Below are 14,945 nucleotides of genomic sequence, written 5' to 3' on the forward strand. Positions count from 1 at the left end.
CACACACACACACACACACACATTTATACTTTATTGAGACGTAATTCACTCTTTAAGGTACACGCATCAATGGTTTTTAGTATATTCACAAAGTTGTTTATGCAGCCATACTTCTAATTCCAGAACAGTTACATCACCCCCCAAATACATATTTTTTAGAAGATTAATGAGAAGTGGCGATTTTTCACTAATATTCCCAATAGTATTTTTGACTAATTTTTTAAATGAAGAATAACAAAATAAATATACTCAAGTGCTCCATCTCTCTTCTCCGATTATCTCTTAGAATCACCCCAACTGGTCCTTAATCCTAACACCCCAACTGTTCCACTGGACAAAGTTAATCACTCTTTCCTACTTGAATCATTTTCTTCACTTGGCATTCAGAAAACGAATTATCTAAATTCACTTTTTAAAATTTATATATATATATATATTTTAAATGAACTCCTGATACAGGCAACCACATGGATGAATCTCAAAAGCTGAGTGAAAGAGCCAGACCCAATGAGATGCACAATGTATGATTCCATTTATATGACATTCTGGAAAAGGCAAAATGGCAAAAAAATGATCAACTACCAGGTCGCAGGGTCTGGGGTAGCCAACAAAAGGGCACAAGGGAAGCTTGTGGAACTGTTTTGTGTCTTGATGGTAGTGATGTGACAGTGTGAGTTTGCCAAAAATCAAAGAGTTGTGCATTTTAAAAGGGTGAGTTTTACTGAATGTAAATTAAACTTCAATAAACCTGATACTAAAAAAAAAAAAAATCTTAATTGAGTACCTACACTGTGCCAGGTCTTTTGCTAAGCCTTGACCTCCAGGGCCACCCCATAATTGGTACAGTATGCCCCATTTAATGCCCTGAACAACCTACCCAAGGTCAGGGGGAGTAACAGGAGGAGCTGGACTTAGACCCAGGAGCCTGCGAGTCACCCAAGGGCTTCCAGTTCTCAGTTTGAGGGGGTGGATGAGGCAAGCAGTCCCCATGTGCTACGTCCCTCCTGAATGCTGACAGGTTCCCATGTTCTGTCCCCACCCCGGCCTCTCTCCTGAGTCTGACCCCCGTAAATCCACCTGCCAACCCTCTCTGGAAGGCCCCCACGCACCTCAAACATAACACACAGCAGACTCACATCCCATATATCAGCAGATTCTACCAGCCTCATCTTCAAAACACTGTCTGAATCTGACAACTTTTCACCATCCCACCCCTACCTTTACCTAATCCAAGATGCCACTGTGTCCCCTGGGCCAGGAACAGCTTCCTCACTGGTCCCTGTTTCTGCCCCTGCCCATCCTCCTCAAAAACTTCCGGTGAGTCCTTGTTAAATTTGAAATAAAATCCAGACTCTTTAAACCAGTCTAAGACCCTGTATGATCCAGCTCCTGCTATCTCTTGGGCCTCGCCACTCTCACCCTTCCCCCACTCCCCCTGCACCAGTCACAATGGCACCTTGCTAGACTTCAAACACACAAGGATGTCCCTGCCTCAGGGCTTTTGCACCTGCTGTTCCCGCTGCTTCAATGCTCTTCCATTGCAAATAATTTGCAAACCTTGCTTCATTAAGTCTCTGCTCCAAAGTCCCCTCCGTGGACAGGTTCCTCCTGCCCCTCCTTCTTTGCCCCTTTAACCTGCATCACGGCATTTATCTCTACCTGATACTATATTGTGATTTAATTCCGTGAGATCAGCCAACTCGAGGGCAGGACTCGGTGGCATTTGCTGCTGCATCACTCCTGGAACACGGTAGGCACTCAAGATGTATTTGTGGAAGGAAGGAACCACGTGTCCACTATTTGCATCTCCTGGAGCATCACCCTCTCTGCTTCTCCTGGCGCAAACCAGGCCCCACGAGAGAGCTCCCTGCTCCGCACCCCATCACCAGCCTGCCACTCGAGGCATGAAGGACACTGTGAGTCTCCCAATTTGGGGGCCATCTACTCCCCCAGGGACAACAAGCCCTTAAGAGTCTCCTCTTTCTTGTCACTTCCAACCAAACCAAAAGTAAATTTATAAGACATCGCGTTAATACACAGAAGCCAAAAAACACAAAACAGGGCTTCCCTGGTGGTGCAGTGGTTGGGGGTCCGCCTGCCGATGCAGGGGGCGTGAGTTTGCGCCTCGGTCCGGGAGGATCCCACATGCCGCGGAGCGGCTGGGCCCGTGAGCCGTGGCCGCTGGGCCTGCGCGTCCGGAGCCTGTGCTCCGCAGCGGGAGAGGCCACACAGTGAGAGGCCCACGTACCACAAAAAGAAAACCCAAAAACACAAAACAGTTCACCCCAGGTCCTCCCTCACCTTTTAAAAATTTAGTAGCTGCCTCCACCTCCTCCAAAGGGACTTTATATCTGAGCCGGCACACAGGCTGGACACACTGGAGTTCCCTGGGTCCTCGCTGACAATTTATATCTGAGCCGGCACACAGGCTGGACACACTGGAGCTCCCTGGGTCCTCGCTGACAAAAATCAGATGCCCGAGGAAACAGAAGAGACTCAAAATGCCAATGCCTGATTTTCCAGTCCTGGGGTCATGGGGCATTGTCCTCAGCCTGGATGCCCCCTGGCCCAGAGGTGCTCAGAATTACCCAGGAGGTCAAGCTGGCGGGAGTTCTCCCATTCTACACCTGGGTAAACTGGGGGCTGTTCTCGTGGGACTGAGAGGGCGTCAGTCTAGTTGCTTAAGGTCCTTCAGGCCTGGGCTGGGCCTGGGCAACCTCGTGCCTGCTCAACTGAGGCCAAACCTCATCGAATGCCCTATTTTAAAAAAAAAAAAAAAGCCTTCCCCAGTCTGAAGAGGAAGATGGCTACTTGGCGCTGCTCCTGGGCGCCGGGCGAGCCTGGAAGGGCTCCCGTGGACCCGGCCGGGCCTTACCTCTTGATGACGAACTGGATGCTGTTGCTGGCCTCCAGGATCTTCCGGAGCTTGGCGATCCCGAAGCAGTTGGGCCTGCGGAGGGAGATGCCTTCAGGCAGCCCCACCACAAACAGCTCCTCTGGGTACATCAGGAACTTGGAGTAGGGCACCTTGACAGGCTCCGAGATGCCAATGGCCTTGGCTGCAGAGATACGGCTGCTGTAGGGCCACCCAGATCTATGGGGCCACAAGCCTCAACTCCCACCTCCCATGTCTGCATGGGGGGGCCGCAGGTGCTGGAGCCCTTTTGAAACTTAGCCCTTAGTTGAACCCTCCTGACCCTCCTGAGGTAAGTACTGTTAGCCTCAGGCTGTGGGTAAGAGACCCAGAGCCCAGAGGGGATGTGACCCGTCTCAGGTCTCAGAGCCCCAGAGCTGGGGGATGTGAACCCAAGTAAGTGGGTAAGACCTACACTCAGTTCATGCCCTCATACCCAGGCAATGCAGGAGAAACTGCTGACACCTGGTGAGACCTGGCATCGGCTCCACCCAAGTCCACTTGTCCCCGTGCTGCCGGAAAGGCCCTCCAGAGGGTCCCCCTGCCACCATAAATAACCCCAACCCCCTGCATGGCCCAACACCATGCCTTGGGAACCAGAGACATCTGAGGCCCAGGCCAGGCACTGCCGCTCACTAGTTCTGGGGCCTAGGACAAGCCACATCACTTCCCCAGGCCTCATTTTCCTCATCTGTAAAATGGGCATTAGGACACAGGCGTTTTGTGAGATGGGATGGGAGAAGCACCTCGCCAGTGCCTGGCCAACCACAAGGGCTGAATGAAGAGTAGGCTTCTCCCTGCCTCCCTGTTTTCTTTCCTGGTCTTTCTAGTAGGAAAGACCTTGTTATCCATCTGTCCTCCTGAGGACCCTGAACGAGGGTGTCTGTGGGTACAGAGGGGCAGTGACAGCAGTCAGAGTGGCCTCTGTAAGCTGAGACTGAGGCAGACCATGAGTGAGTGTGAGCCTGTTGAAGGAGGAGGTGGGGACGCTGCGTTTCAGAGGGTGGGGTTCTCTGGCAGTGCCTCAGTCTCCCAGGGAGGGAGGTCTAGAGCTGAGGAAGGGGCAGGATGGCAGGCCCTGCGGAGCCCCGGCCCTTTCCCAGTTGGTTCCAGCCCCTCCGGCCCCTCCCTCCTCTGTCTCTGTTCCAGGAGCAGCTGGGATGGGGGATCAGGCCTTCTGAAAACAGGGCAGCTGGAGGGAGGCCTGGACGCCCTCGACCCTACCCGGCTCCTCGCTCACCGTATCGCGTGTTGAAAAGCAGCTCCACCTGCTTCCGCAGAGGCCGGATCACGTCACCATGACTGTCTGAAAGGCAAATAACAGTTTGGTGAGCCTCCCCAGTGGCAGCAGGACCCTGCTTCTCAGCTCATGTCCTAGGTCTGCTGGCACCAAGAATGACCCTGTGCTGGGACCTTGGAATGGGGAAGGGTAATGGTGGCAGGTAACCTACTTCCTCAGAAGTGGCATCCCTGCAGACAGGTCCACAATTCTGGGGCTCAAATACCTGCTTGTGAAATCGGATCTAGGGCATTACCAGGACTGAACGGAAGGTTTTGAGGCCTAAGAATGACCATGGGCCTTTCTATGTGAATGTCACTCTAGACCAGCACCGTAAGTGACTTTGCTAGCTTGTGAACTCTAAGCCTGCAAATTGAGTATGCCGCCACTAGGTGGCAGTGGATGTTGATTAAAACTTCAGAGTTCCTCCCCTGCCAGGCTGGGTTTGGGATTGGGAAAGTGACGCTCCTCTCCTCTGACACCCACTCATTCTGTTCCAGGGGTGGAAACAGACCCATCCTCACCTTGATCTCCCTGCCTGTCCTACTCCCACCCTCCGCAGGGTGGGAATGAGCAGTGTTCCTGAGATTGAACATGTCTATTGGACACAAAGCCAATTTTGTGCTTTCAGGCCTAAATTCGACTTGCTCAGGAAGACTCAGCCTTAAAACCTTTGTGGAAAGAGGCAGGGTGTATATAAAAACAAAATAAGAAAGGCTTACAATTTCCTTTACCAGAAAGAGCTGCTTCTACCTCTGACCGTGTACCTCTTAGTTCTACAAGACAGGTCTATAAACCTCCTCCCAACTCAGGCAGCCCACAGGACACCCACCCCCAAACCCGGTGTTGGGAAGAGACAAAAAGGAGGTGCAGGACTGGGGAGGGGAGGAGACGTGGGGGGGGGTGAAAAATGGGGGGTGAACAGTGCCTCACCCTCCACAGGCCTCTCCTCAGGCCGCGGGTCCTCGCTGGGGCCTTTGTCTGAAAAAGAGGGTGCCAGGCAGCCATGTTCATCATCTCCTGCACCACCAAAGTCAGGGCAGACAGGTGGGGAATGGCAGGCCCAGACTCTGCAGCACGGCATGGTGACTCCCAGATGGGATCATGGACCCCAATTTTGCACAAGCACCTGCCCTCGCCTCCATGTGAGTTTCAGAGACCAGATATCCTGTGACATTTGGTAAACACCCCGTGGAGACCAGCCCTGCACCAGCCTGTCCTTCCATCTACTGACTGCCAGGTTCTGTTCTAGGCATTGAGGACACACGGGAACAAGACAAAGCCTTGTCCTCCTGGTGTGATGTCAAACATTACATATGATGCCAGATGGCAGTGATGCCGTAAAGAAAAACAGAGGGAATTCCTTGGCGGTCCAGTGGTTAGGGCTCCACGCTTCCACTGCAGGGGGCAGAGGTTCTATCCCCAGTCAGGGAACTACGATCCCACATGTCAGGTGGCATGGCTGGGTAAGGGGATGGAGGAAAGGCAGGTGGGGGCGTGGAGCCATCTAGGGTCACGTGGTCCCAGCGCATCTGACAAGATGACACTGGCTCTGGTCTGGGCACAAGAGACCCAACCTTGTCCCCAGGTGCCCGTCCAACAGGCAGCAAGGTTGTGGCACAGTGAACAACAGGGGAGGTGAGGGCTCAAGCTATACAGGGGAGGGGTGAGACTGGCCTTGGGGGGCCGAGGGGGGGTACACCTGGGCTGGACCCAAGTGTCCAGGGAAAGCAGTGGGGTGGGAGAGGGACACAGGCAGGGAGGGGGGAAGTGTGTGTGGGGAGGGTGGTGGCAAACTCAGAGATGGCGGATTTCCGCAGCAGGATGAACTCCAAGTGCGGACAGTGGAAGTGGGGGTGCAGGGGGTGGGGCACAGGCCGACCGGCGGGCTGCAGGGCCTCCATCAGCAGCAGCTCTTTGGTGCCAAGAGCTGGAGGAAGGTGTGGGGACTTTCAACACTTGAAAGAACCAGAAGGAAACTGCGACTTAGGAAGTTTGCTGTGCGTTTGCCAGGTGCTTTCCCAGGCAGGGCTAACCCTTAAACAGCCCTTCTCAGCCCCTGACATGAGGCTGAGCTGGTGAGGGGTGGAGAAGTCGGACCTGGGTCTGCTCTTGGCCAGCTGGTGGAGAGGATGCTCGGTGATGAGGGATGCAGGGATGTTCCAGATGGGATCGTGAGTGGGATGGAAAGGGGCTGATCCTGGGAGGGCTGCCCATGGTCAAGGCCCACTCACGGACGGAGGGAAGGGGAGCCTGCATCTGGGATTGCCAGACAAGCCTAAGCCTTGGGGCTCAGCCCGGAAGGTTCTGGAAGGTTTCATCTATGCTCAGCCTCTGACTTAAAAAGGGCCAGGCCTGAGCTTTCGGCCTAAATTTTCCTCATGGCAATAGGTACACTATGGGCCCACCTGACTCTGCCTGGAGGCTTTTTTCTGGCTGTGGGAGCAGACCAGCAAGGTACAAGGGCTGGGATCAATGCCTGGAAAGAGCTCTCAGCCAGTGATGGAGGGCAGATCACCAGCCCAGCTCTCAGCTTCCTCAGCTGCGTTAACTCAGGTGTGTGATTTACGTGGGCTCCCGTGGTCCCTCAGCTCAGCTGCCCACAGGGGTGACGGGCCTGACAGCACTGCTGTCCTGTCCAGTCCCCCTTCGTACCAGGACTGCCCTTCCCGGACTCTCCTCCCAAATGAATGAAGGCCCCTGTCTCAGGGGAAGCCCCTGGGGGATCCCAAACTCACCAACTTCATCTTTGCCATTTCTAGACAGAGAGGGGCAGACAGGAGAGGAGTCTGGTGGGGACAGAGGGACAAGCAGTGCTGCCAGGGAGGGTTCCCTGAATCAGGGAGCTGGATCTGTCTCAGGGCGGACGGAGATGCCCAGATGTCACAGTGGCAGCACTGATCAAGTTCATGAAATGGCTTGAGAGGAACAAGAGGGGAGACCAGGAAGTCTGTCCCCGCTCTGAGCTGTCCGTGTGTGCAGGGCCACCCCCAGGCGGTAGCAACAATCTGAGAGCCAGGCAGATGACCGGACCCAGACACCCACAGGGAACCAGCTCAGCTCTGTGGCTCCACTAAGGAGGGGTTTCTGCCAGCCTTTGTTGTAGGACCCTGAAAACAGAAGGAAGCGGGGCCGGGTCCTCTCCTGGGGGGCGGGGGGCTCTTTCAAAGGCAGTAGGAGATGATGACCTATGTACTTTGGGGGCCCTAATTCCAAACGTGAGAAAGTTGCCTGCTTTTCCCCCCCGCCCCCTGGCATGGTGCGGGGCTACTTACCCTGAACAAACCCGTCCATGTGCTCACTGCCTCCCCATTTTCAACCTTGGTAAACGATCGAGGGCATGACCAGAGATGCCCAAGGCACCAGGTGAGCAAACGAGGGATGATTTGTACAATACAGTAACACCACCAGCTGGGAGAAGCCTTTCCGATAGAAATCGCACCATGCTGGTCCACGGCCCCCCAACCCCAGGGGCCTCCACAGATCGGGACCCCCTTGGTCTTCTTTTTTTTTTAATTTATTAAATTTATTTATTTTTGGCTGTGTTGGGTCTTCGTTGCTGCGCACGGGGCTTTCTCTAGTTGCGGCGAACGGGGGCTACTCTTCGTTGCGGTGCGCGGGCTTCTCATTGCGGTGGCTTCTCTTGTTGTGGAGCACGGGCTCTAGGCGCGCGGGCTTCAGTAGTTGTGGCCTGAGGGCTTAGCTGCTCCATGGCATGTGGGATCTTCCCGGACCAGGGATCAAACCCATGTCCCCTACACTGGCAGATGGATTCTCAACCACTGCACCTCCAGGGAAATCCCCCTCGGTCTTCTTAATTCTGCTGTGAATGCAGCCAGGTGACATGCGACTTCTTAAAGACCAGGCCACACTGTCAGCTCATCCTGAGCCTTTGGTCCACTACACTCCCCACACAGTTACCGGATTGCTTCCAATTCCACTCATGCCCAGCCCGTGCCTGACAATATTCTTTCTTCATCACCAAGGTATTAAAAGCACATCGCAACTGATTCAGGGAGTGACAAAGATAGATCACTTAACCTAACATAGCTACTTTTTTGGTATTTCCCCCGCCGGCCAAAACAGTGATCATGTGTTCAACACAGTTGTAAACACCATCAGCTTTGTGTCTTCTACGGTCTCCCTCGTTGCCTCTTTTTAGTGGCTAATAGTCCATCGGGAGGATACCGTTAACAGTTCCCTGACAGCTGAACGAGCTTGCTGCAATCTTGCATGGTCATCATTAACGCTGGCACGAACATCTCCGTGCAGAAAACACTTCACATTTCAGACAATTTCCTCGGACCGGGTTCCTGCTGGACGTAGGGGGCAGGGGGTGGTGGTGCTCATTTTTACGGCTCTTCGAGCTGACACATTTCTCTAAAAAGCAATTTGCCCATTTGCGTTCTTACCAGCGCCAGGTCTGTGCCCATTTCCCCACGCGTTCAGCCAAAGTTCTGTTCAGTTAAAAGGTGCAAGAGATGCCCCTTCGTTCAAGCCCCTGTTTCTCTGTGGCTGCATGCGTTTGTTTACTGTCTGTCTCTTCTTCTGTGGCAGGTACTGGGATGTACTGACTACTCAGATCCCCTTCAAGGAAGAGCTTCAAGGAAGAGCAGCAGGGAGTGTGGTCAGCGGGCAGCTGCCCCTTCAAGGACTGCCCTTCCAGGGTGGCCCGCATCTCGTGACTGATTGAGGTGGAGGTATAAAGGCCAGGGTATCCAGTGCAACTGGGAGCAACTCTGAGGGGCCTTTCTGGCTCCGAGCTCCCGGTGGGGTTGGTGGACGTGTTGCTGCAGCCAGATCATGGCTTGCCTTCCCCCTCGTCCCCCTTGTGCTTCTGTCCCCTCCCTTACATAGGTGCTGATCCCAACGGCAGCCCCTAATAAAAACCCCACACATTAAACGCCATCTCAGAGACTGGGCCCCACGAACACAACCCATGACACACGTCCTGGGGCTGTGAATTTTTCTTGTGCGTTTCAGCCCAGTGTTCTGGTCTGTCAAGGCCATGGGGAACACCATTCTTGGATGGACTGACCATTCCTCCCCAAGGATCTGCAAATTGCATAATCTTGCTGCCTAAGGTCCCTTTATCCAACTAACTGACAAATGTTTGAGGAAGGACCAAGCCCTCCAGGACAACAGGGGAAACCTTCCCCATGTGGAGGCTGGGGTCCCCCTGCGGCCCTCCCTTTTTTTGCTTGAAATTCAAATAACTTTTATTTAAATTGAAAACAATACTTAAAACTGCATTTAGAGTCAAAACCCTTTTTTTTTTTTTTTTTTTTGCGGTATGCGGGCCTCTCACTGCTGTGGCCTCTCCCGCCGCAGAGCACAGGCTCCAGACGCCCAGGCCCAGCGGCCATGGCTCACGGGCCCAGCCGCTCCGCGGCATGTGGGATCTTCCTGGACCGGGGCACGAACCCGCGTCCCCTGCATCGGCAGGCGGACTCCCAACCACTGCGCCACCAGGGAAGCCCAAAACCCTTTTGTTTATAAAAATCATGAGGAGCTTCCGCAGCTGGAGGGTCCTCTGGAGATCTCGATGTCGTATGAGCCAACTCCATCCCGTGGATGACCCCACACTGGGTCCCCTCTGATGGTTCCCAGTCGCCCATGTAGAAATCTGTTCCAGAACTGTGCCTGGGACTAACGCACGGTCCACCTGTTTGCAATTGGGGCAAAAGCTCATCTCCAAGTCTATCTCTGTTGTCAGCGCATCTGTGTCCACTGGGACTTCTCACGTCCTAGGCACGTCTTAGGTATTATCCATAGACCCCACTCACCCACAGCAGCTCCGAGGACCCTTTATATCTCCTTATTGAACTGGACTCCCAGGTCCTCCTCACTCTTTGCTGTTTCCAGACCCTTCTCCCTGACAGAGAAGACGGAAGCAGACGAGGAGCAGAGAGATTCTGCCTTTATTCTGTCACCAATTAACGCGGCACCACCCATCTGGGCCTGTAGGAAACCTTCTTATTTATTTTTCCAGTCACTTGTTTATTTTTGGTAGGGGAAATGTTAAAAAGTGCAGTAAAGCATACAGAATATTACCACAAACACTCATGGACCTATCCGCCGGAATGAATACACATTAGCATTTTGTCATAGTTGCACACGATTTTTAAAAATAAAACATTAGCAATACTATTTTTACGTCTCCAGACTTAAAGAAATGTCATATTGTCTATATCCTTCTGCACTTGCATTTCACATTGAACATTATGAGATTTCTTCACACTGTGCATTTAAATACACCTACTACGCTTTTGCACAGTATCCTTAAGCAATACCCACCCCTCTCCCCTCCTAATCAAGCCCACACCAGACATCACAGGCAAGGGAAACGAATTCCAGCCATCTTCCTAAAGTTTCCTGCCCTGGCCCTGCATCCCTTGTTACACAGCCTTCCAAACTCAAATCATCTAAGTACTAATATCGTTTTCTGCCATATCCGCAAACCTTCTATAATTTACATACTATTTGTCTTTATAATGATTCACTTAAAAAAATTTTTTTTTTATTTTTTGGCTGTGCCACGCGGCACGCGGGATCTTAGTTCCCCAACCAGGGATCAAACCTGCGCCCCCTGCAGTGGAAGCGCGGAGTCTTAACAACTGGACCGCCAGGGAAGTCCTATAATGATTCACTTTTTAAAAACATTAACTACGTGTAATAATTCTTACTTCTTATTATCAATAATAACATCTGTTGAGAATGGCTGGAGCTGAGAGTTGGGCATGTGAGATTCATTAAGCTATTCTTTTCAACTTTGGGTGGTTTTGAACATTTCCAAAATAAACTTTCATAAACAAAACACACAGAACCCTACCCTCTCCCTGCTGCTATCCACCTGCCCAACCATTCCTCTTGCCTAAATTATCGTCAGAGTCTGTTTCTGTCCTTGTCCCCAGACCTTCTGCAGTCTGTTCTCAGCTCCACGGTCAGAGTAAACACTGTTAAAGTGTACTCCATTAGCGCCAACCCCCACACTGGTTCCTGTCTCTTCAGAGTTAAGTCTCCAGTCCTTCCTTTGATGTACACAACCCTGCATAACTCACCCACCACCTCCCTTTCCCCACCTCACTCTGTTCCAGCCACCCGGCCTCCTTGCTGTTGCTGAGACATGCTGGGCATAGCCCACCTCAGGGCCTTTGCCCATGCTGCTCCCTCTGCCTGGAAAGTTCTGTCCTGATATCCACACGGCTCCTGCCTGCACCTCCTTCAGGTCTTTGCTCCAATGTCATTTTCTCAGTGAGGTCCTCTCTGACCACTCAAATCCTGTAATAACCACCCCTCCTGCCCCTGATACTTCCCCTCCTGGCTTTGTGTCTCCCTATAGCACTTACCACCATCTGACTTTCTATTTTTCTTTTTTCCTTTTTTTGGGGGCCGCACTGCACAGCTTGCAGGATCTTAGTTCTCTGACCAGGGATCAAACCCGGGCTCCTGGCAGTGAAAGCCTGGAATCCTACCCACTGGACCGCCAGGGAATTCCCCTATTTTTCTTACTGATTTGCTTATTACCTGTCTCCCTGCACTGGGATGTCAGCCCACAAGGGCGGGGACTTTGGTCTGTCGGGTTCACTGCTCTGTCCCCAGCACCTTGCACGGGACCTTGTACATAGTAGGTGCTCAATAAATAGTTACTGACTAAATAAACAAACTTATCCAAATGGGAGCTCCTGGGAAAGACAGAGTAACCAGACTTAATATTAACTCAAGGCCTATTTCAAGTTTTCAGAAAGGAACCTGGCCGGGATGGGGGAGCCAGGCATATACTGAGTTTCTTCCAAGGGGGACAGTCAATACCAAGAAAAGTCTAGAGGCTTCCTGGCCCACCCCTCTCCCTGTTACATCCCAGGGAGGTGGGTCCCCAGCCCATTTCTTACCAGTCAGCATCTCCATCCCGTAACCGGAATCTTCCGAGGGCACATGTCCAGGCATCGAGTCTGTCATTTCCTCAGAGGTTGGGGAAGGGTCTGGAGGCAAAACTCCAAATCACAACAGCATCTTCTGTCTGTCCCACCCCGTCACGGTCCCTCAGGGACCTCCCAGCTCAGCGTGCCCACAGAGCAGGACCCTTAAGGAAGGAGGGTAGCTGTGCCAGAGGACAGCAGGGACCCAAGGGGCCTGGAGCCTGTGGTTGCCCCACACTGAGCCTCCAGAGGACAAGTACGTGCCCCTCTTCACAGATGTGGAAACTGACGCTCAGAGGGACCCAGGTCTGGAGCCAGACTCAGATCCTCTTACTCCAATGACCTTTTCTTCTCCCCTGCAGCCTCTCAAATCCCAGGGAAGCCAGGCCAGAGAGGTGAAGGCTGGGGGGAACTTTAGGAAGGTCGGAGCTGAGACCTGACCCCCAGCCCAGAGGGCAGATGTGCCTACAGAAAGCACACGCAACGCTGCAGCCTTTCCCGATCAGACCAGAGAGACAGCGGCCTGGCGACCCCTTCCTGGCCGGGGCAGGGGCTCCAGAGACAGAGCAGGACAGCCCGGGAGGGGACACGGTGGTGCTCGACCCCTGTACCTTCAGGCGGGGGTGCAGGATCAGCCCTTACCTGGGACGGTGACCTGAATGATATCTAGATCCTCTGGCTCTATTTTGATGGGTCTCAGCCCACCCAGCTCCCCAGAGGTTCCTGTGGGGGGAAACGAGGGATCTGGTCAAGTGTGGCCGTGAGCTCGGCCGGGCAGGGGAGTCATTCTTGAACATTCTCCTGTCTGTGACTTGTTAGTAGTGCCAAGAAAAGTCATGTCAGCCCTGGTGTCTGAGCTATAGGTAGATACAACGTATAGACCTGGCAACTGAGACCTGCATCGCCAAGGATGTGGAGGCAGAGGTGATACCCGAATCCAGGTCTCCCACAAAGCGACCCACATCCCACCTGCCCCTCCCGGCCCCCAGCGAGCTCCCAGCATGCTCTGCAGCCTGGGGGAGGGTCAGGGGACAGGGGTGGACGGAGGACATTCATGAATACCCAGGCTCTGAGCCGGCCTCCTCCCCAGAGCTGCTGAGTGGGGCTGGTGGACGCCCTCCCACCCCAGACACGCGCAGTGGGGTCCAGCTCCTCACCTGGCCCACAGTCTTCAGAGAGACTGCTTTTGTCCGACCTGTGGGAAGGAAGCCGAGAAATGACATGGCATCAGCCCCAGCTTTCCCCCTCCAGGCAGTCAGGGGCCCACGGCGGCTGCCAATTCAAAATGCACCCCTGACCACATCTGCTCCCATCCCAGCGGGATCCATGCCGCTCCCCTCCTACGCCAGCAATACTCCCAGTGCCCTGTCTCCCGGACAGCAGTCTCCTGGCTGCCCCAGCTGAGCTCCTGATCTGTACCCTGGGGTGACGTGCTGGGCGTCCACCTTGCCCACCAGCTGGGAGCTCCTGAGGCCTGGGACTGGCCAGTCTAGGAGCCCCACCACTTAGTGCAGTGGGGGTTTAATCAGTGCTTGTTGGGGGCACTGAGAGCTGTAGGGACCACCCGCCTGGAGAGGGTTCAGGAGTCTGGGGAGGGGCTTGGGGAGTGAAGCTGGGCAGGACCCTGGGATGGAGGATTCAGTTCATTCATAGAACAGTCGGGGAGGCCTGGGCTGGACGTGGGGATTCCGGGATAGATGGCCCGTCCCTGGCCCCCAGGAGCCCAGGGCCTGGGTGGGGGGCACTGGTGAATGGCGACCAGGCCATGAGCTGCGTGCGAGGCCTCGTGGACATGCAGGGCAGATTCCTGACCTAGTCTGGGTGCCAGGGAAGGCTTTTGAGACTAGATAACGTATGGCTAGATCCCAAGGGGGTGACAAGAATCCTCCAGGTGGAAGAAAACTGGCGAAATCTCTGTTCTCCTTCTGGGTCCCTTTAGATTCTCCCTGGCCCACAGTGGGGTGAGGCGTACAGGTGCCTGTGCGGGATAACCCTGTGAGGGGTGTCCAGGTGGAGTGAGACGCTGGGCCCAGCATCCTCCAGCCAGCCCTAGGCCTCGCTCCTCCCTGCAGAGCTGGCGCAGAGCCGGGGTGTGGCCTTACCGAGCAGTCCCAGCCAGGTCCAGGACAGCAGCACGGGAGACCTCCGCAGAGATGTCCTCGGGCGGGCTGGCTGGCTCCAGCTTTGTGGGGTCTTTGGTAAACTTGTTCCCTGGGGGGAGAGCCGGGGAGGGGCAGGGTGGTCAAGGCGAAGGTTCTCCAGCCTCCTCTGCCTGCGGGGCACCCAGCAGGGGCCTCTGGGGGAAGCTCCTGGGGGCACCCCTCAGGTGTGGTCTGGCCTCTGTCCCTCCTTCTTGTGGCCTCCATGTCCAGCCAAGCCAGGAAGGGGTCCAGGGAGAGATGCCTCCCCTGGGATGAGGAATCAGGATGACCGGGATCTCAGAGGATTTGGCAGGAGGAAGAAGCCAGAAACGGCTGTCCTGACCTCAGGACAGGGGCTATGCTATTGGGGCTGAGGGAGCCCTTGGGAAAGGGACCGAGTCTCTCCCAAGGCTGTACCATGGGACCATTCTCTCATTTAGTTATCCCAGGAACCCAGAGGATGGTGCTCTTATCTTTTCACAGATGTGGAAACTGAGGCCCACATGACCGTGCCCAAGGTCCCAAAGCTGGGGGGAGGTAGGGCTGGTATTGGGACTCAGATGTGTTGCACCCCAAGATCCGTGCTCCCTTTGCTGCACCTGGCAGAGTCCGCCTCTTCCTCCTGAGAGGCAGGCCACCCACTGGTCATGGCCTGGGCACTTCGGTTTGCATCTAGACCCCAGTGCTCACTA

At 54.2% G+C, this 14,945-nt stretch overlaps 1 protein-coding gene across 9 annotated transcripts in view; it reads right to left on the reverse strand.

Moving 5' to 3' along the window:
* Window positions 1-14,945, reverse strand: part of GTF2IRD1 (GTF2I repeat domain containing 1) — a 112,673-nt gene that overhangs the window by 40,259 nt on the left and 57,469 nt on the right. For 6 of the 9 annotated variants that reach the window (XM_049699855.1, XM_049699860.1, XM_049699858.1 and 3 more), the window contains 7 exons: window positions 14,215-14,323; window positions 13,270-13,307; window positions 12,755-12,835; window positions 12,086-12,175; window positions 5,127-5,174; window positions 4,155-4,220; window positions 2,876-3,059 (listed from right to left, as the gene is read on the reverse strand). In XM_049699855.1, the coding sequence (XP_049555812.1) occupies window positions 2,876-3,059; window positions 4,155-4,220; window positions 5,127-5,174; window positions 12,086-12,175; window positions 12,755-12,835; window positions 13,270-13,307; window positions 14,215-14,323 (616 nt within the window). The remainder of the gene's footprint in view (window positions 1-2,875; window positions 3,060-4,154; window positions 4,221-5,126; window positions 5,175-12,085; window positions 12,176-12,754; window positions 12,836-13,269; window positions 13,308-14,214; window positions 14,324-14,945) is intronic. The other 3 variants (XM_049699854.1, XM_049699859.1, XM_049699856.1) reach the window with 3 other exon arrangements.

The sequence above is a fragment of the Orcinus orca genome, chromosome 16 (assembly GCF_937001465.1).
Source record: "Orcinus orca chromosome 16, mOrcOrc1.1, whole genome shotgun sequence".
Taxonomy (NCBI): Eukaryota; Metazoa; Chordata; class Mammalia; order Artiodactyla; family Delphinidae; genus Orcinus; species Orcinus orca.